At 42.4% G+C, this 21,506-nt stretch overlaps 1 protein-coding gene across 4 annotated transcripts in view; it reads left to right on the forward strand.

Moving 5' to 3' along the window:
- Positions 1 to 21,506, forward strand: part of INPP5A (inositol polyphosphate-5-phosphatase A) — a 177,810-nt gene that overhangs the window by 145,177 nt on the left and 11,127 nt on the right. For all 4 annotated transcript variants that reach the window (XM_072931385.1, XM_072931386.1, XM_072931387.1 and 1 more), the window contains exons 10-12: positions 739 to 834; positions 1,170 to 1,244; positions 13,223 to 13,296. In XM_072931385.1, the coding sequence (XP_072787486.1) occupies positions 739 to 834; positions 1,170 to 1,244; positions 13,223 to 13,296 (245 nt within the window). The remainder of the gene's footprint in view (positions 1 to 738; positions 835 to 1,169; positions 1,245 to 13,222; positions 13,297 to 21,506) is intronic.

The raw sequence follows: 21,506 nt of genomic DNA on the forward strand, positions 1-21,506 counted from the left end.
CCCCACTACCTGTGGATCTGGGCCCCAGCCAAGCCAGTGGCCAGTGCATCAAGGCCCAACACATTCGTGGAAATTCATACTGTGCCCGATACAATGTTGTTCATCTGTGTTCATCTATGCCTGATAAAATGTTGGTTCATAATATGTTTTAGGCACTCAGTCCTCAGAATATCTAGGGACACGGTGTCTCTTAGTTAAAAGAGGGAATTTGCTATGCAAAGTAAACTGTGAAAATTGCCGTCAGATTGTGTAAGCATTTCTCCAACTTGCAAAATGTACTTGTAACATGAATTTACAGGGCAGATGTTTTTGCAAACAAGGGTTAACTCACAGAACTGTAGAGTCAATGTAGTTATCAGCTCTTAAGAACCAGCACAAAACCTGGTCATTATCTGTAAGCAGTGGTTTGGAGGATATTTGCAAGTAATGTGTGATACAGCATACAGTGATACCTGTGAAAGAACCTGTCTACATGGTACAAGCTGAATGACTATTTGCCTTTCCTGATTGATATTTTCTTAATATTGCCTGTTTCTCTTCAAGTGGTAATTCAGTTTATTGTTTCAAGTCCATCATAAGTGGAAGTGACTTAAATTAGCAATGCTTTGTATTTTGACCTACAGCAAATTATAGTTGATGGGGGGGCATTGAAGATACATCTATTCATAATGTTCAGTTAAATCGGGTCTTCTGTTGCATATAAGCTTGTTTCCCTTTTTCCCCTTATGTTTTTCTTAGACACTATGTGCAAAGGCCACAATGCAGACCATCCGGGCAGCTGACACAAATGAAGTAGTCAAGCTAATATTTCGTGAATCTGATAATGACCGAAAGGTAAACAACTTAATGCCCTTGGCACCCCTATGTAAATAGAAACAGTGTTGAATGTTCACTTTCCTTTCTACAAAGCATGAATATAGTTGTTCCAAACTGATAATGTAAAGGGAGGGGAGGATATAGATTGTCACACCTAATGCTCAGTTAATTGGATCTGTTTAAGTGATTGCCAGCCAAGCAAATGGGCAAGCTGACAAGGGGCTTTGGACATGTGGAAATGTGTGGTTTTAAAGGGCTGCATGTCTCTGAAAGGGTCACTGCCAGCAACTGGGTGTTGAGTTGCTGAGTCCAAGAGCTTTGCTGACCTTTCTCCCTATTTTTTTTTTATTTAGGTTATGCTGCAATTAGAAAAGAAGCTCTTTGACTATTTTAATCAAGATGTATTTAGAGACAACAATGGCACTGCGGTAAGTTCATTGCTAAACCCTTTCAAAGAAGTTGGGAATTCACATACAAATTGCATCTCTCTAACCAGCCCTTTATGCTTATCACCCCTCCTGTCTGCAGAATGAGAAGAGATAATTCAACCAACACAATAACTGTTCCAGATTTCCTCACCACTTAGCCAGTTATTTTGTGTACAGATTCTTAACTTTGGCATGTTTACCTTCTTTTTTTATACAAATATATTGTAAACTGAATGTACACAACAATTCACTTTTCTCGTCTGTCCTCTAGTCTGCATTTCTTCAAGCACCCTGTTTTTCTTCCTAGCTCCTCATTGTGCATCACACAGTAACTTAGGAAAAGCCCTTAAATGCAAAGTCCTTCTGAAAATACCTGGGTCTTCTAACTTTACAAAAATATACTCGAAACACAAGAGTAAACAGAATAGCAATCTCAAGCTCTGCAGCAGACTGTCACTATGTGGAAAAGCATACAGGGCTTCCCAAGAGGATTAAGCAGACAGGGGACACTATCACTCTGATTTGTAATAAGGACTGTGATTTTTCTGTGGAGAGGGCCATTGTATTTTCTTTAATGTGATTTTATTTCAAGTGGTGGCCGCTTCATTTTGGAAAAGCTGTGTATCACAGCTTGCAGCTTTCTCCATTTCATCCAGGGTTCCTGGGAGTTATGTATCCTAGGGAACACATAAAGGGCCCTGGTCCCCAGTTCCCAGTTTAGCTGCACTCTATCCGTCCCGCAGTGTGCCCACTCACAGGGCACATTGCTGCTTGCTGCCTGGGGATGGGTTGTGCACAGGATCCATGGCTCTCCACCCCTCTCCTCTTGTCCCCCGCCTACAGCTCATTCTCTCGCTGCTCACAGAGAGCCAGGCTGTTGGAGGGCTCTCTGCAGGGCCCTAGGACGTGGAGGGCAGCTGAAGCCCTGGTGCCCTCTCTGATTTTAAGTTGGCTTCACCTGGGAGATTGATTCCATGTGAGAATCTGAGATTTCACTCATTCTCTGAGGTCAGAAGAGTTTGATGAGTAAGACCCACGAGGGGGTCTGAAGCTCTGATTCCCAGTCCCTGCTGCTGTCCCACAGCGTGGCTCATGTGGCCTCTGTGGTACCTTCAAATGCAGTCACTGTCAGATCAGTTTGGGTTCTTTGGTTTCAATTTACAAGGTGAATGCATCCTCGGGAAATGCCTAATGTTTCTTTCACTGATGGTTTGCAGTTTGGGGGACGTTTAACTCAAAGCAATAAGTCTCCTCCCAATTCCTTTCCCCATATTAATCGCGTTCCTGTCTCAGATTTTTCCTCTATGCATATAATTATAGTAACTCTTCCAGTGCTTTTTTTTAAACAACTGACAAAGTATTTGTCATTTGTGTTTTCCCCCAGTGCATTCCTGAAGCTGTGTAAAGCTGTTCTTGGTGCTTGTTTGCCTTGTCCTAGTGGTATTTTGGATGACTGCTGCTTGATTTGCATACAGGGCTGTGGGGTGTGAAGGTACAGGCAGAATCCCACTTAAACATATTCCATTTCAAAATCAGTAGTCATTCCTTTCATGCATCAAGAAGTGGGAAATCTTCCAGATCAAACATGGAAGAAAGAGATAAACGATATAATGAGCCATTGGAGATAATCTAATCTTCATGGTCTAGTTAAACACGCAGCACCATGATCACTAAAAACAAACTACCTATCTAAAACGATAAATGTCTCTGCGCCGAATTCAACCCAAAAAATCCATCGCATCCTTCATCAACCGCCGGTCTTGTACCGGCCTGACAGAAATTTAATTCAAGCTGGCTCCTGAAAATAATTATTGTATTTTAAGAGTAGTAATCATTGGTCGGGACATGATTGAATGTGTCCATGCCTATTGACTTTTTCTATGATTTATAGCTTTGTGCAGTCGATATTCCCATCGAAATTGTATAATTAATTATAAGTGGGGCTGTCAGGTCTGCAGGATGGAGTGCCCTGATGAGTATTTGGGAAGATTAAATTTTCCTTAGCTGTACCAATGCAAGGCTTGGGAATTTTCACAGCACTGGGGCTGTTGGATAAAGATGTTTTCTGTGTGTTTAGCAACTGCTTTAGCTCAAAATCCATTGATTTTTCAAAGGGTATTTTTTTATCAGTGCCGTGTCTCTTCAGTAGCATTGGAATGTATACAGATGTGACAAGACCTGACAAATATTTATTATCAACAGGCTACTTTTTCATTGTCCTTACACAGTTATTCTTTCCTTTTTACGTTGTAATCAACAAAAAGAATCATAATATATATTTATAAAAATGATTATTTTTTATGAAAAATCTGATATAGATACAAATCACCTGTTTAATAGAAATTCCGTTTGAAATGCATACTGTAATCTGTCGGGTCTAATTTTCCCAAACCAATCTGTAGCTTATTCAGACTTAGCTGTAGCTTATTCCAAAGTTAGCTTAGCAATTACCTATATTGATTACCCCAGAGTGCAATAACTGTTGTGTATCATTGTATTTCAGAAAGAGCACCCAGATTTACCCAGTTCTCTGGTGGTAGGAAAAAAGATAAAGCCTATTGGAAAACAGCTGTTGCAATAATGCAGAAGTGTTTTATTATTTAATTCCTATGTTCTGATTTGTACGTTGGAGTTGTGGTCCATCCAACAGAGCAGAGTGTGAGTCCATAACCACTCAGAGCTGTCCTGTGTGGGTGCATGGGGAGGATGTTGCAGGGGAGCACTGAGAGAGGTGGGCAGGAGGGGGTGCAGCATGCAGAGTTCCACCTTGGCATCGCCCAGTTGTTGTTTTCAGTTAGCAAAAGCTCAGCATTTCTGACCTGGATGGTAGCACACAGCCAGACTGTGCCGATCGGTTCTGTGGTGTCATCCTGCTCTGGGGCTTGCCCATGGGTGCTGGAAAAGGACAAATGAGGCTTCTCAGTTTGGAGTGGTGGACAAATGAGGGTTCTCATTTTGGAGTGGTGGACAAATGAGGGTTTTCACACCTGCCCAGTAGGTGCAGAGAGTGCCCTGGAGCCCTGCATGGATTTCCCATGGGGTCTGTGGGGCTGCCCACGCTGCTGAGCTCACACTGGCTCATTAGCATGTCATTCAAACAAAACACAGCTGTAGCTTTGGATTTCCAGCCCTTAAGTGATAAAAATCAGCCATGCCGGTACTTCCAGAAGAGGGGCAGGGGGTTTTTGAATAAACCTAACTTTTTTGCAGATGCTTCAATTGTTTGTGATAGATCAGGCTCTACGTATTTTGTTGTTTTTTTTTTTTTCAAAAGGAGTTCCCTGTTAATTTCAAAACAATTAAAAGAAAAGCAAGCCAAGAGTAATTATGTAATGAAAAAAATATTATCAGGTTATTGACTTATACCAAAGAACCACAAGCTAAATTGTATTTCTTCAGTAGTCAATTAAATAAATATATAGTAAGAATGTAAAAAACCTGTAATGACTACAGAGGAACGATTTAATCATCAGGAATCATTTTATAATCTTTAACTGCAATTAGAGGTGAGGAATGGTACCTACATTCCTGTCCTTTCTATGATCTGTATTAAAGAATCAATCCAGTTGGAAGCTAATGCACTGTTCTTAGGATATGGACCACAACTGTGTAGTAAAAGTGATCAGTGAATTAATTGCCTTAGGAGTCCAACCTGATGATATTCTTGCTAAGATCATGATCTCCTTTTTCTATTGATCTTTGTGGAAGCTGGTGACTAATAGGCTGTGCTTGTTCTGGTGGTCCTGCATCCTGCTGTCCCTGCTGGTCCTGGTCCTGCTGCCCCAGCCCCACAGGCCCCACCTCCCACAGAAACACAGAGCCCATGTCCGTCCGCAGATGGACAGTTTGGGCTGCTCAGGGCAGAAGGATTACTCCCAAGGGTGCTGCTGCACACAGCTCCAGGATCACCAGAGGGTTCAGAGGGCCCTGGAGGTGTACCAGCATTCATGCCAAACCAGAGCTAAGAGTGTTATGCTGAAAAGCCCAGTGATCCCAAACCTGGATTTTCATGGAATGGAAGTGTTTCTGTTTGTTACTTCAATTGTGCAGCAGCTCTCTTGGTATAAAGGACAAACAGTGAACTCTTACGGAGAGTATGTTCTGACTCAATTTCCCTTCACAGAATAAATTCCCTTTATTCTGTGTGTGTTCAGCCTCAACTGATATGGTATGAGAAGAAAATTATAATGTGCTTTAAGTACAGATTGAGTTAAAGGTCTTGTTTTCCCTCTGAGAAAACAAAATTTAAAGTGATGTGTTATCATGCTACTTAACCTAGAGATGTTATTGCAAACAGTACAGGCAAACATACTTTTAAATTTCCAGCAATACATTTGGGCGGGAATGGGTGTATTCCCAGGAAATCCTGAAATGATACACAAATTGAGCAGAATGATATAGTCCGCAAGGGACCTTTATTAAGATTTTTGTGAGAATATTTATGCTTATGAAGATTAAAGATCTGGCGTCACTGAAAATGTATTAATCAACAGACAAGATATAGCACAATGCACTCTTCCCAATGGCCTTGGCTCTGACCCTTTTAAAGATAATGGGAATACTGTCCACTAGGAACTAGATTAGGACGATCAAGTGCATTTCATCAGGGTATGACTTGAACCATGATCCCAGAGGTGAAAAGGCAGAGGTTTATCCACTGAGCCAACCAGCCCCTGTCCAGATAAAATCTTGAATATGATGTATAAGGGCAAATTAGGATAGAGAAAGGAAATTGATTGCTTAGGACCATTGCTACCTCAGACTGGTCATAAGCAAATCCTGCCTATCCTGAAACTACTTCTTTTATTGAAGATAGCCTTCTGAGATGCCTGACTTTCATAAAGTATTAATAGGAAAATGGATTCATGCTCTGAGTCTTTATTCAGAAGCAGCATTCCTGTGTTTAAAATTGCATTTGCTTAAATGCACGATTAGTTGATATGCCACTGGATGAACTGCAAAATAAGAATTGACAGAGACAGGAAATGTTACCAATAAATTGTTCTCACTAGCAAAACATAAATGTAAATCCGGATTGTGCAAACAAGTCAGTCCAGATGTGTTGGGTTAGCTGTTTACTGCAAGCTTCAAATAGATGAATAATTCTGGTGTAAAATTTGTCCATAGCACAAAGTTACAAATACTATTTCATTACCTTTTCCCCCGTCCTGTTCTATACAGCTGCTGTACGGACTAAGGATAAATCAAGTGTACTGTGATATATTTATTTTTTTTAGGCATTGGCTCTTGTTTAAGTCTAGTCCTAAGAGTAGGTTCAGCATCTGTATTTGCACTCTGTAATCCAGCCTGTAGTATGATCTGCTAATGTGCTTTGGCCCTTTTTAACCTGTGTGACATGGAAGAGAATATCCAGGGAGGCAATGTTTGCAGCTGCATTCCAGTCCCTGAGTTTATGGATCTCACTGTCATCCCTTGGAGTTAACATTTGTGCACACAAGCGCCATACCAGAGCTTCCACATCTTGCCCGAAGTCTCTAGCAAACCAAATAAGAATAGAAAGGTGCTAAACTGTTTTTTCACCATCCCTCTGCAGTAGCTCAATCCTCTTGTGCTCTCCACGTACCCCTGATCACCTCCCAGATGAATGTCTGCATGCACAAAAGATTGCACAGAGAAAAACAAATACTAAGTTTAACTTGAAAAGCTGTACTTGAGGACACTTTCATACAAAAGGCACAGCTAGAGACGAGAGTGGGGTACCCAACTGCAAGGATGGAGAGATGGGTTCTGGTCCCGGTCTGTGTATTCTTGTTACACAGGGGTCGGAGGCACGGACTGCAGTCCTCTCTCTGCTGCTCCCAGAGCAGTCTCCAGCAGCCCCACAAATGGAGGGCATGGATTTGAATCCCTGCTGGAAGAGCAGCACCTCAGTGTTAGGTGTCTGGAGGTTCCCCGTGACCTCGGGAGATGCCTGACTCTCTGTGAGGGTGGCACGGGGATTGATTGGAGCTTCCCACACCCCTTGGGGGCACACCCAGCATTGATATGCCTCTGTGGTCTTGCTGTTCCCCAAAATACTCATGCCAGCCAAGACTCAGGGAATCTTCAATCCACAGTGGGAGTTTTGCCCAGGTAAGAAACATTCCATAGTCGTTCCTCAAGAAAATTCCAATTTTAACCACTCTACAAGTAATACTAAAACTGTATTCTCCATATTTCATGCTTTTGCCAAACTGCAGCTCACAAGTAACTGTGTAACAGGATAGTGCATGGTGGTTTGGACTCCCAAGTGGGACAAACTAATGTTTCACAGTAACAGTTATATTAAGTTTAATTAAATAATCCATTGAGTGTGTCATATGTGCAAGTAGGATATTCCTGTTTAAAGTCGTTCAGTTTTAAAGACAGCATCCACTCAGTCATTCCTGACATTTTGAAGGGGCTTTGTCACAAGTTGTTGTGCACACTGTATGAATTATTACAATAATATTTAGTGTCTGTCCCAGCAAAGTTGTGAAAATGGCAGTTTGCATGAATACATTTTTCCAGAGTCAACTTTGTTTTAGTTCGAAGTAAGCACTGGAATCCCAGGAGAGTGGCACAGCCACTGGCCTGTGGGCCACACTGCCCTCACGCCAGGCTGTGTACTGGCGAGCAGATCCCGTCTGCTGGAGGCGTTGGCTGCACACAGGGGCATGGGGCTGGAGGCTCTGTGGCACCTCTCAGTGCTCCAGGCTCCGCTGGGCACAGGGCAGCTGAGGGATGGGATGCAGGTCACTGCTGCAGGGTAGCGTTTGGGCAAGGAGCCCTTGAGGTGTAGAAGGAGCTTCTGTGGTCAGCAGAAAGTTCCCTGCTGCTGCACGAGTGGAAGCCCAGGCTTAATCTGTGTCGGTGCTTTTGGCTTCTTCACTAGTTTATCCTTTTCATATACTGCAGTCTTCTCATTGAGAACTAATTTCCTAAGCAGTACAACAGGTTCTGATTTCTGATGTTTTTTTCAAGTAATAAAAGTCTCACAGGATAAGATCTGGATTCTCTGCTGCGTGTTGCAGAACAGAGGGGTGGCTGAGCCCTTGGAACTGTTAGCAGGTGTTTGTCTGACAGCTTATCCATACCAGTCGTGTCAGCCCTCAGTGCCACTAGCCAGGCATTGCTGTGCCTCACCCCCCTAATGCTGAGAACAATCTCTTTGGTGCCATTTCTCTGTGGCCATAGATCCCCATTTCTCTGTGTGCCATAGATCCAGATTTGTGTGGGTGTTTGTGATTTGACAACGCTGCCATTCAGGATATATAGATATGTGCAGAAATCTAATATTATACAAAAACAGCATAAGTGGTAAATTTATATTCAATGATTTGGGGTTTTTTTCTGTGAAACATGATTTTAAAGACTGGCAATGAGAGAAAGAAGATTAAGATTCAAAATATGTAGTAATAGATAATTTTACATAGTCTTTGTTAGAGAAAGAAGTCGCTTTAAATCAGGCAGGGTTATGTACAGCTTTTTCATGGATAAGTGGGAAGGATCAGCATTTCCACAGGCCTTTACCTGAAGTCAGTAGACTGCTGAATCAGTTTCTAAATAATTTGCTGGGACTGGAAAGATGTATAAAATTACTGTCTTTCCAAAGTCTCTTGGAAAAAAACATGTGCTCCACAAGACTGGCAAAGGAGGTTATAGTGAGCGGGGTCCACATGTTTTGATTCTCTGAGGTCACTTCTGTATGCTCATCTCCTCTTTTTGGTCTGAAACTTCATTTCCCTTTCACAGCTGTGAATTCTCTTGTGGGCCCTGCGGATGGATTTGATAAATGCTGCTAATATCACCTCCTGATCTACCAGTGCTCTGACTTTGGTCTGTAGGTCTTGATGAGTAATTGCCGTTGTTCTACTCCAATGACTGAATTAAGTTGCCCTGTTTGAAGGGGTTCATACGTGTATGATTTTAGCCAAGGTGGCCCACTGCAGTGTACCCAATAGATGCTGACCTTTTAACAGTGCTTCATTGCTTTAAATTGAAGCAAGCAGAGCCTCCGTTTCTGCAACTGCCTAAACTGTCTTATAACCCTTTGACTACTGTGAAGATGCATAATGTAGGAATTTAGAATTTTGTGCATTACTTTCTCCTCCACCCCAGCACATAAATGCATGTTACAGTGCTGCCAAGAAAAAGGGAGCAAAAAGTGAGACTCCCTTCAGCAGGTTTTACAGAATACACAGCACCTTAGAAAATGAGCAGTTCTGATAATTCCCTTAGGGAGGTGATGGGCACTGCAGCTGACACAGCCATCAGTCCTGAATGCTTTTAATTCTCCTCAAAATAAATAGGAAATATCCTTTACTGCAAATGCAGTCATTCCTACACATACTGCTGGCTGCATTCCCAGCACTGTGGGGTCACAGTGGCTCACAGGTCACAGTGGCTCACCGATAGTAGCTAACTATTGATACATTACATGGATGGATGATGGATGGATGATGGATGGATGGATGGATGGATGGATGGATGGATGGATGGATGGATGGATGGATGGATGGATGGATGGATGGTATTTTCATTCAGGTGTTCATCAAACATTCCTATTGGGCTGGTCACTGGACATTGTAGAGCAAACATCTTGTAATATCATCAACTCTGTGTTGGAGCAGATAAAACGTAGACCCTGCGTCTTCACTTTTATTTAGGTATAAATATGTGGCATTCACATAAATACATTGGTGAAACTGAGTTTGGAGGAAAAAAACCAGTCTTCTGAAAACTGCCTATGACATATAATTCTGGAATGATCTGCCGGTCACAGCATTTTAAAACATCTGTGTAATTGCTTGAATTACCACATCATGTCATGTAACACCTTAAAGATTTGGTTCTTAAAGATGATCTTATTATGAGTAAATTAAATAGAACAATATACTGATTTCTGGCATTTGAACTTAATTTTTTTTATTTTTAAGACATTTAGAGTGACAGACATACTCATGTTTCCTGTTCCGGCAATGATATTATTCACAGTGCTGATTGGTGTACAGTATGGAAATGAGTGAGCAGCTTGTGGTGAAATTGCCATGAAAGGAGTATGTTCTAGGTGGGGTTTTTTAAAGACAATGTTAGATGCTTTAAAAGTAAAGGCATTACCCTGTGAAATTCTGACTGCTCCTCAGCATCATCTTGCCCATGTTAATTTTCATTCATTTTCTGTCATGCCAGGTTGCTCCAGGCACCCATGTATCTATAAAGCAGATGGAATTGACTGATGCCCATGTCAGGCCCTGTGCCTTCTCTTAACCAAAGTTGTTTTCAGGGCAAATGACATTTGTAATTGCTTGTGACAAGGCTTAATGAACACCTTGCATTTGCATCAAAAATTTTGCATTTTGAGATTACAGGCTTAAATGAGAATGCAAGTGCTTTTCACACCAAAAAATAACAGTTAAAACATGGTCTTCTACTGAAAAGGATAACTGCAATTTTCTCAAAATGCACCGTTCAGTTTTCACACATCATCTCTTCTGTTCCTCTCCTCACTGCCTGCAGTGCTGCTAGGTAAACACAGAGGGGTTGTGGGGGGTTCCCACTGCTCAGCCCTGAGCACACAGGTAACCTGTCCTTGCCCTCACAAGTGAGCAGGTGTCTGCACACTGTGTTTGAACAGAAAGCTACAGGTCCTGTTACACTGTCACTTAATAACTAGGAAAAAATAATTTATAAAAGTGCATTATTATTTAATATATAGCAGGAAATAAAAACTCTTGCAAATAATCCGGTAAAAATATTTGGCTGTTTTATATGGCAGGATGAATTCTTCACCATGAGCATTCCCTAAATCCTTCTAGGCACCTAGCTGGGCTTTGGCTTCAGGTTGAAGCTGTACCTTTACCTGGGGAAACCTGGGAAACTGACAGCACAGTACACAATGCTGTCTTGTTTCTCTTATGTGCCACCAGTGCCAGCAGCTCATCTGCATAGCACAGACACTGCATACACAACTGCAGCAAACAAGTACAGCAGAAACTTCTGTGGATGATAATGCACATCCAAATGCTTAGTTCTCTTAACCCCAGGCCTCACTGAGTTTGCAGATATCATCATGGCTAGAACAATCTGAATGTGTAAAATTTTGAAAATATGAATTGGTGTGAGAGGACAATGCATCTATTGAACTTTGCCAACCCTTGGGATGCCATGAGTAATTTATACCATTGTGTTCTGTGGAGCATTGTTCTTTCATTCAGTGCTCACAGTTTAACACTTCAGAAACAGCCTTTCTCCTGACACCTCCCCTTCCCTGCTCTCAGCTGTTTACTTGGAACAGTGGGAAACATGTGTAGACATACATTTCAATTAATAGTTTTAACTGGCTATGGAAACTTGTTTTCCTATCCCAGATTCACGTAGGGTGGCTGATACCTCTGAGGTGGAGATGCGTGGAGCAGGAAAGGGATGGTAACATTTGTTTTCATAGCCAGTGTATATGTATTGTGGCTACCTAGCTGTTCTGCTTACTGAAAAACAGAAGCAGAGCCTGGAAACATTCATGGTGATGGAAACATGCATTTCTTCTTCAAGGGCATTGAGATTGCTTCAGTTAGATCAGTGTTGGACCAGCCCAACGCTTTTAGTATTGACTACATTATTAGATACATATTGTAAGTTTCCACACAGATATTTCAAAATATTTATCTAAACATACCGAATTCTCAGGCTTTTAATCAGATGTTAAAAGAAGCACAAATTGTAGCAGTTATTAGTATTGCAGAATCTTTCCAGCATACTGTCACAGAGTTTGGTGTCCAATGAACTAAAGTAGGGAAAGGTGCCCATCACCTGGCATCTTCATATAAAGATACCTACATATGGCAGGAGAGCCTGGAGAGAGCTGGGTGAGCTGTGGAGAGGGAACTAATCAGCAGTGCAGGTGGTTCAGGTAGCTGCTTTTCACACAGATAATTAATGTGTACAAGTAGCTGCTAATTGCGCTCAGGAATGATTTATGAGGTGACAGAGGGGAAAGGGGGATACGATCTAATTTCTTTGGGAACCTCTGCCATTCATACAATGGTATCAGCACAGCTGTGAGATGGGACATGATTAATGAACGGTGGGCAAACACCGCTGTGGTGCGGGACAGTGCCGGGACGCTCGTCAGAACAGCAAGTGGCCCTCAGAGCCAGGGCCAGCACCATGGGGATGGGCTTTCGTCTTTAGCTTGCAGTTCCCTGGGACATTGGGCTGCACCCCGGCCAGGCTCTGGAGTAAGATCATTTGTGTCCCTCAGAACAGTTATGGGTTTAATGGGGACAATTATCACTGAGTTGTGAGTGGGTTCGTGTTTATGAACAACAACTGTGGGTATTTATTCTCTCTGTAGAGGTCATGGGGAAAACAAATGTGGCCAGGACTAATATTTATACAGGACATTAAATCTGTTAAACACCTGCTTCTGCTGCTCTGTCTTGGCTGCTACCTGGGAACACCCTTTACCTACTGTCACACATCCCTCTGTCTGCTGTCTGCCAAGCACCCTCCAGAGCAGGTGAACAGGAACTCGGCTTTGCTTGGCAAGAGTGATGTGCACATTGTGATTGTTGTACCTGCTTATCTGCACTAAAGATAATACCGAGTAGTATGATGCGTTTCAGTGACATTCTCATGGGCTGGTTAGCATATCTGCTGTTCTTTCTTAATGCTAGTCTGGTTTATCTCTGAAGAGACTGCTAACGAAATTTCAAGAAATGTAGTCTTCTTGCGGTGTAAGTGCACTTACAGGGCAGTGCTGTGAAGAGCCAGTGTTACAACTTTCACTGAGAAAAAGTAATGTTTTCAACACCTTTCTCAAGGCACTGTTTATGTATCAAAATAGTCCAGACAGTTTTGCACTGTGTTATAAAAACTATTCTGTGAAGGCTATACCTCAAGCTGTGTGCGATCATAGTTTCCTTTTATGTAATGTACTATTTTTAAATTGCTTCAGTTCAACATTAATGAGTGAAAGCATTTATTTCTATCTTTTATAGCTTTTAGAATTTGACAGAGAGCTGTCAGTCTTTAAAGACAGATTGTATGAACTGGACATCTCATTTCCTCCCAGGTAAGATTCACATATAATCCATTTATTTAACTAGCTACAACATAATTATTACTTGCACTGTTGCTAAAATGTGAATGTTCCCATATTTATTGCAGAAATTATGATCTCTGTTCCTTTCGTGATTGTTTATTCTCCCCACATCTCCTCCATCACTAATAAACCACATGCCAGTAGGGCTCCATAGCTCATCATTTGGGTTCCGCTGATCGTGTCTTTTATAGCTGCTCTTAAAACAGACCTGGCAGGAATGTGTGCTCAGAGATGTGGAAGGACTTTTAAGCACTGGGTCCAGACCACCTGTTAAATGACATTACTGCAACCATAAAGACAGTCTTTACCTCAAGCTGTTTGAGCAGTGGCCCTCAGCAGGAGTGCGGTCAGCTGGGGGTGTAGAGCCTACTGCCATCACTCAGGGAAATCCAAGAGGGGTATCAGGGAGAAGGGTAGGAGCTTAGATTCTGCTTTTTCAGTTTCAGTAAACATCATATATCTACTTAAGACTGTTAGAATAAATTGGCTGGCTTAATACACATGCATGATTTTAGTCAGCAGTATCCCTGAGGTGTTTTTGCCATGAATGGACAACTATTGCTATCATATAAAACCAAGCATTTTGCAAATGGCAGTTCTATTCAGGAGAAATCTGTGGAAGATTTGGTGCAGTTTTATACATGTATGGTCCCTTTCCAAGAATGAAGAAGTCAAATCTCACAGTTGCTTTCAAGGGAAAGAAATACTGCATTCACAAAGAAAAAGTTTAAAAAATAGTAGAAGAAAGGCAGACAAAACTATGATTTTTATATACTTTTTTGTTAATAGATTTAATATGTTTAAATGCTACTATTTTATGCTTCATGGACAGATAGAAAAGTATGATGTTTTGGCATGCACTAAGAAAAAATTTGGGAAGCTTGCCTTTTGTGATAATAATCTCATTACTTCTTACCAGCCAGCTGCGATACTGATTTGTATTGATCCCCTGGGACACTGGAAGTATGCACAGAGTTACCACCACTCTAAATTGTCCTTATTGATTGAGTATGATAACAGTAGACCAGCAGGGTGTGTACATCCCTAAGTGTGCCTCACTCAACATGTATGTGATCAGGGTGGATGAAGGTGAGGGGAAGTGATACAATTTTTATACCATACATATTCTTCTATTCTTCTACTTCATTTCTCCAACATTAGTGCTTTCAGCCAGAGCAAGGCTTACCAAAAATACATTATTCCATGAATAGTTTTCAGCTTCTTCAGACCACTCTGTAAGAGCTTTTCAGTGTCGTGCTCCCCTCAAGCAGAGATCAGAAATTAGGTGTGAGTAGTCTCTGTGTGCTTTAGTTCTACTCACTCTGTTTCCTTCTCAACAGCTAGGTAATGGTAATAGTAATAATAATAAATTGTAAAAAAAATATATATACTGAAAGATGGCATGTATATATAAAGAGCAAACTGGCTTTACATTAGGATGCTTTTTTCACCCATCCCTCCTTGTTTTCTGTGTCATAAGGCAAGGACATCCTTTGCCCATCCTGTGGTCCTTTCATGGCCACAGGCTCAGGAATGTATTTTAACAGAAATACATTACTATTTTTAGTCATACATAATTTTTAGCATGTATAAATAATTACTTATATAGTACTTCTATGAGATTTATAGTTACAGATTAAGTTTCCATCTGTAAATGGAATGGTAGGCAGCACAGCAAATTAATGTTCCTGCACATACAAAGGACTTTCTACAGGGTCTTGACAGACTCTGTGTTACTGCACATTAGCTTCAGGACTTTTTAGTTAACTTTGAATGTGGGAAGGGTTGGAGAGCCACTTCTGAGTGCTCCTACAGCCAAACCTAAACCTGGCATTTCTGCAGGCATACTTGGGAAACTCAAAACTATTCTTCTTCCCCAGTGCAATACTGTAATTTAAGACCAAATGTCTACTTGATCTGCTGTGAATTCTTCTTCCTGCCATGGGTGACCATTGTGATGCAGTGCAGAGGAAGTGGTGCTCAGGTAGTCACCCCTTAGAACTATCTAGAACAAAGCCTTGACTGAGCTCAAGGGTTCCTTCAACCCAAACTGTTCCTTCATTCTGTGATTTTATAGCACTGACAGCATCTGCAGCCCTGTCAGTTATCTCCTCTCTGTTCAGCAGCCCTAAAGCATTTTCCGAACTCCTCTTCAATTCTGAGTTCCTTTCAATTCTTTAATGTATGTGCCCAAGCTGTCCAGAGCCCACCCTTCCCTCTCAAACCCTTCCTCTGTGCTGCTGAGCTATGCCAAAGGTGAGGGCCTCCTGGGAGGGCAGCCACAGTTTAACAAGAGACCACGGGCTATGTGGCAGGTCTGCTATGTTAGACAATGTGTAAAAAATCTTTCCAAAGAGTAGTCCTCAGACATTATTCACCCACTCCTATATTTTGAGGTCTTTTATTTTATATAGTGAATATTCATCTTTTCATCTTGTTATCCTCTGTGATCTAGTGTAGCCCATAGCAACCTAGGCCCCTGGAGACTAAATATAAATTAGAATTTTAAACTCTGTAAGCTCTGTCACTCACAAGCTGAACAGTTTGGCCATGAGCAAACAGCCCAGTGTGAGGCTGCAAAGGGCTTCGTGGTAGTCAACAATCACTGCAAAAGGCAGGAGGTGTGAAAAAAAAGAAGTAAAAACATTGTGGTCTGTCAATATACAGGTGGGCAGTTGTTACTTTTTTCACTGCTCTCCATTAATTATTATAATTATTCTTGTAGCTGTTGTATAACAAAGATAGGAGCTGACTTTAGCAAGAGTTCACACCCACATACAAGGTTTGCTCTCAGATAAGGCTGCATGCACAGTAATCTCATGTATTAATCATTCTCTTAAAGTGACCTGTTCTTGTTTGTTGTTGAATTAGGCTGTCATGTAATTTACTGGTTGGACATATGTTTGTGTCTTAGATACCCTCTGTGTGATATTTGTCTCAAGCAGACCCTCTGCACTGGCAGTGTCTTGGCTTTTGATGCCTCTGAGCAGGAGACAGATTGAATCTCATTTACTCTCATCAGAGTGTTCTTCCTTTGGAATTCTCTCTAGCACTGCTTCATTGTTCTGCAAAAATGTTATTTAGTCCATAAAATATTTTTTCTCTGCCTTGTATTTTGTCCCATGACCCTTCTCTGTTCTAGGAGGTTGCACAGCAACACGTATTTTTGTGGTCTGATTTACACTGAGCCAGCCTGCTCTGCATGAGGCAAAGCCCAGAGTGCTTCCCTGTTCCTTCCCTTCTGCAGAGACTATTCAGAGCAGAACCTCTGGGTGCCATTGTACAGAGCCCAAATGTCACCCTTGGGTGTGAAATGGAAGTACAAGATGATGGTTTAGGTGTCAGCAGGCTGCTCTTCATTTCCAGTGTTCTCACTGCCTCTCTGCATGTTCTCAGATCGTACAGACTGCCTGCTGACAGGGCAGGGCAGCACTCCTGAAGCAAACAGGATTCTCATTTCCTCAAACACCTCCTCAGTAATGCTGCTGGGTCCTGTTCTTTCACAAAGAGGGAGTTAGGAACTCAGATTAAAAAGCCCTAGGTTATTTTTATGCTTGCATTATCAGTTACTTTTATAAGACAATTCTTTTTTTTTTTTTGCCAACTGAGAAGTATTTTCTACTGAACTTCACACCCACTTATGCACTGTAAAACTCCTTCCAGTATTAGTGAGGTATCTGAAATCATCCATGGATTTCTCAGCCCCCAAGGAACAAATTCCCACTTGACATGATGCAGTTGTCTGGGTGCTTCCAGCATCTAAGGCTGAAGCACAGAAATAGCTTCCCAGCTGGAAGCAGAGAGACAGCTGTCATTTCCTCCAAAACAATTTGAATTTAATCATTACAATGATTTTTCAGACAGATCTTGCCTCCATGTTTCCACTCACATTAAACCAGTACCACTCTCACCAATTCTCAATTTTCAAATTGAAGTAGGGTGTTTATTTTGTGAGGAACTGGACAGCATTACCCAAGGTCTGCGTTAAGGAATTGTGCAAAGGGGAAAAGAAAGGACCACCAGTAAAATAAAAAAGTTTCAAAGAATTACCCTACACCATGTGTAAGGTACCGACTACAGACCACGCTGCAGGCAGAAAATAAAGCATATTCTAAAGAGCTTATGGTCCTTGCTGCCAGCCATGCTGTCCCGTCTGAATGTACTGCTGAAAAGCCCAGTAGTTTGGAGCCTGAATCCTGACCCATTTCTTCCCTCAGGTTCCAAGTTTTTTTTTTCCAATACGAGATTTTGTAAAATTTAGCCCCAAAGTAAGGTACTTGTGAGGAAGTACAGGTAGGCATATTCCCAGAAAAGACATCCAGCTCAATCACAGTCATAGATGGTAACATCAGGCTGTTCCTGGTGCAACAAGTCAGCACTAGGCCCTTCCCAACAAGCCAACATTATTCATAATTCCATTTATCAACTTGTAATAGTAGCAACGTTGCATACATTGCGTGGGGTACAGCATTACTGTTACTAAAGCAATAGAGCGCATCACCCAGTGTTCACTTGCTGAGGCACTGGTATTGCCAAATAAGCCATTTTAGCATTGCCAAGCAATCTGTTTTTGCTCTGGGGTCAGAGCAGAGCGCAGTGTGCCGGGTGCCATCAGCCCTGTGCCAGCCCCTGGCACAGGAGCGAGCCCAGTGCGTGTCCTCCTGTCACTGGGGTTTGGCCACAGGGTGGTTGCAGCAGCACTGTGGGCACCATTCTGGGTGAATGTTCTTCACAGAAAGTGAAGGGTTGCATTATGCTTTCTGGAGAAAGAAATAGGCTCTGGGTTTATTTCTTTTTTAAACTGAAAAAGGTCCTGTGACACTGGTGATATAGGAATGCTCACTCTGAAGTATATTACAGACCAGGATTTGCCAAAGAAGTGTTAAGCCAAAAAGCAATATGCCCAGCATAAATCTATAAAAAAGGTTCTGATAAAAATACCGTGTCATTAACCCTCCTGTTTTGTGTTGTGCCCAGACTCAGGGCTCAAGTCCTGTTTACCCATCCTGCCCTTTGCTGCTGGTTTGCCCGGGTGACCCCCTGTCCCATTGTCACCTTTGACTCCAATTGTTGGTACTATCACCATGGTGTTAGTGTAGCCTGTGCAAGTAGCAGCTGTTTAACACATTGCTCTATAACTACTGTGTTTGCAGGGCTCTGTTTGCCCTCCTGATTTGGCTGAAGTGAGACACGTATCATGGCCAGTTGGCTTGCAGAACATCACCAAGGCTTATTAGTGTTTTGGTACCTATGAAGCAGATAATCTAATTCAAACACCAGTGTGTCCTACTGCTTAGCTTAGATCCTCTGCCTAAGATGTGCATATGAAGATAAATTACATGAGGTAATTTGTTAGGAAGAGATCTAGGGAATCCAGCTCTTCCTTTCAGTTTAAGGGAAATAAAAAATGTTAATTCAATTTTGAGGATGAAACTAACACTCTGGTAGCTGACAAAAATTAGATGTCACCCTTTGATTGGTTGAATGGCATTTTGTTGAAATCACACGTACCAGCTCACACTAATGGCTGACTGTAAATTTAAAATATCAAAATATTTTTATTTATATCTTTGGCCTTAAAACTTTCAAAGCACCCAAAGGTTGTATTGGCAGCCCACATTCACCATCCTTTCTTCAGGTAAAAGTATCTTAGACAATCTGAGAGCACATCAGAGCTGAAGGTAAACTGATCCAACTGATCCATATTTTCTCAGAAAATATGAAAATAGTAAATATTTTTCCCCTTTTGAAGTTCCCTGTTGATATCATATGTAAATAAAAGACCTGTAAATGAGAAAAGGTTTAGTAAATGTGAGGACTCATTCCTAAGTTCAAAAATAAAATTAACCAAATCAAAATTGTCTCAGCTCTTCCCATAAAGGCCTCAGTTTTCATTGATGCTTTATAGTTCCATCCCATCTCAAATACTTTGTATTATAAAAAAATCAGTGATCTAAAATGTGGGGACAATTGACAGATGAGCGAGCAACAGGAGTTTTTGAACAGGAGGCATTTCCATCCCTGAAACATGATGAAGTTTGCTAAATGATCTGCATTCGAACCTAGAAGTAGGCTACACAGTTGTTCAGAATGACCTTTACTGGACTAAAAAAGATCAAATAGTTGAATTTTCCCCACTGTTGCCTAGTGAGTGGTGCCACAGTTCCCAGAGCAGCACTGGCAGTGTGGTCTGTAGAAGGCAGGGTCCCAGAGCAGCACCGGGTGTTCCCAGCACTGGGTGTCCCATCGCAGGATGTCCCAGCACTGGATGCCCCCAGCACAGGTGTCCCAGCAGAGCACGAGGTGTCCCAGCACAGGGTGCCCCCAGCAGGAGGTGTCCCAGCACAGGGTGCCCCCAGCACTGGGTGTCCCAGCACTGGATGTCCCAGCACAGGGTGTCCCAGCAGAGGGGTGTCCCAGCACTGAGTGACGCCTGCACAGGGTGTCCCAGCACTGGATGTCCCAGCACTGGATGTCCCAGCACTGGATGTCCCAGCACAGGTGTCCCAGCAGAGCACGAGGTGTCCCAGCACAGGGTGCCCCCAGCAGGAGGTGTCCCAGCACAGGGTGTCCCCAGCACTGGATGTCCCCAGCCCAGCACGAGGTGTCCCAGCACAGGGTGTCCCCAGCACTGGGTGTCCCAGCACTGGATGTCCCAGCACAGGGTGTCCCAGCAGAGGGGTGTCCCAGCACTGAGTGACGCCTGCACAGGGTGTCCCAGCACTGGATGTCCCAGCACTGGATGTCCCAGCACTGGATGTCCCAGCACTGGATGTCCCAGCACAGGGTGTCCCAGCACTGGATGTCCCAGCACTGGATGTCCCAGCACTGGATGTCCCAGCACTGGATGTCCCAGCACAGGGTGTCCCAGCAGAGGGGTGTCCCAGCACTGAGTGACGCCTGCACAGGGTGTCCCAGCACTGGATGTCCCAGCACTGGATGTCCCAGCACTGGATGTCCCAGCACAGGGTGTCCCAGCACAGGGTGTCCCAGCACTGGATGTCCCAGCACTGGATGTCCCAGCACTGGATGTCCCAGCACTGGATGTCCCCAGCACTGTTTTTCCCAGCACAGCACGAGGTGTCCCAGCACGTCCCACGCGGGTGCAGCGCAAGCTGGAGGACACAGCCTATGGCAGGTGCGGGTAACAGCCCTCCAGAGGGAAGGAATTGAAAGAATTGTTTCCTGTTGGAAAGTACAGTTCACCCATCTCACTAACAGATTTTATTCATGCTTGCATACAAGAAGAGTTCACTAGGAGTGTTTTTCCTAACCGGAAATGCCAGTTAAGGAGACATTTATATACACAGCATGTTGGCTTGTGTTTTCAGTTAAGGCAATGCTGACAGGATGGTTTATGATGTCAGACGACTTTTCACCCTAAAGTAAGCATTTTTGTAAAGGTGTCTAATCATCTCTGACAATACCTGTCAACAGTAGTAGTGCTCTGATATTACTGACCCTCTTAATGGTTTATTTTCTCCAAACAATTGCCAAGTAGTTCTCATCCTTATTGACTGTGACAACAGTAGTTCATTGGATGGCCTGTTCCTTATTAGCAGAGTAAGTTAGCAATTCATCAAAGTGTTTGGTTAAATTTCAACAGTACTAAACATTATATTAATGATGTTGCTGTAAGTTTTATTCAGAAAACCCACCTGACAGTAATCCTGATTAAATAAGTGCAACTGAAACAGAAGTTTGTGAAATAGGATGGAAAAGCAGCTAGCAGCTGTATCTTCAGAAAGAGTAAGTCCTAAACAACTGGAAATAAATTGTGCAAGCTTTTCACAGAACTGGCCTGTCTGTACATCATCCAGGAACATGCATAGTCAAAATGTATTTTGTATCATTCTGGCTGAAATACACAAAGAATAACAGTCTTTTATTGCTGTTAATTACTCTGCTAACATGAGTTGCCAAAATCCTAAATTCCTAAGACTTTTCCACTGTTTTAAACAGGGCATAAAATTTATTCCACAGGGAATTCCCCACTTCCCTATTGTATTTTTAAATAGATGTAATATAGTGTGTATAAAAAAGTGTGTAACTGTAGAGAATACTATGGAAGTGTGTATATCTTTACCTTAACTCTAGCACCTGTATGTGTTAGCATTATATCTATTTATCATTTCTGTTTCAGTGGTAGCTAGAGGCCTCTATCTGTTATGTCATCATTT

The sequence above is a fragment of the Taeniopygia guttata genome, chromosome 6 (genome assembly GCF_048771995.1).
Source record: "Taeniopygia guttata chromosome 6, bTaeGut7.mat, whole genome shotgun sequence".
NCBI classification, from domain to species: Eukaryota; Metazoa; Chordata; class Aves; order Passeriformes; family Estrildidae; genus Taeniopygia; species Taeniopygia guttata.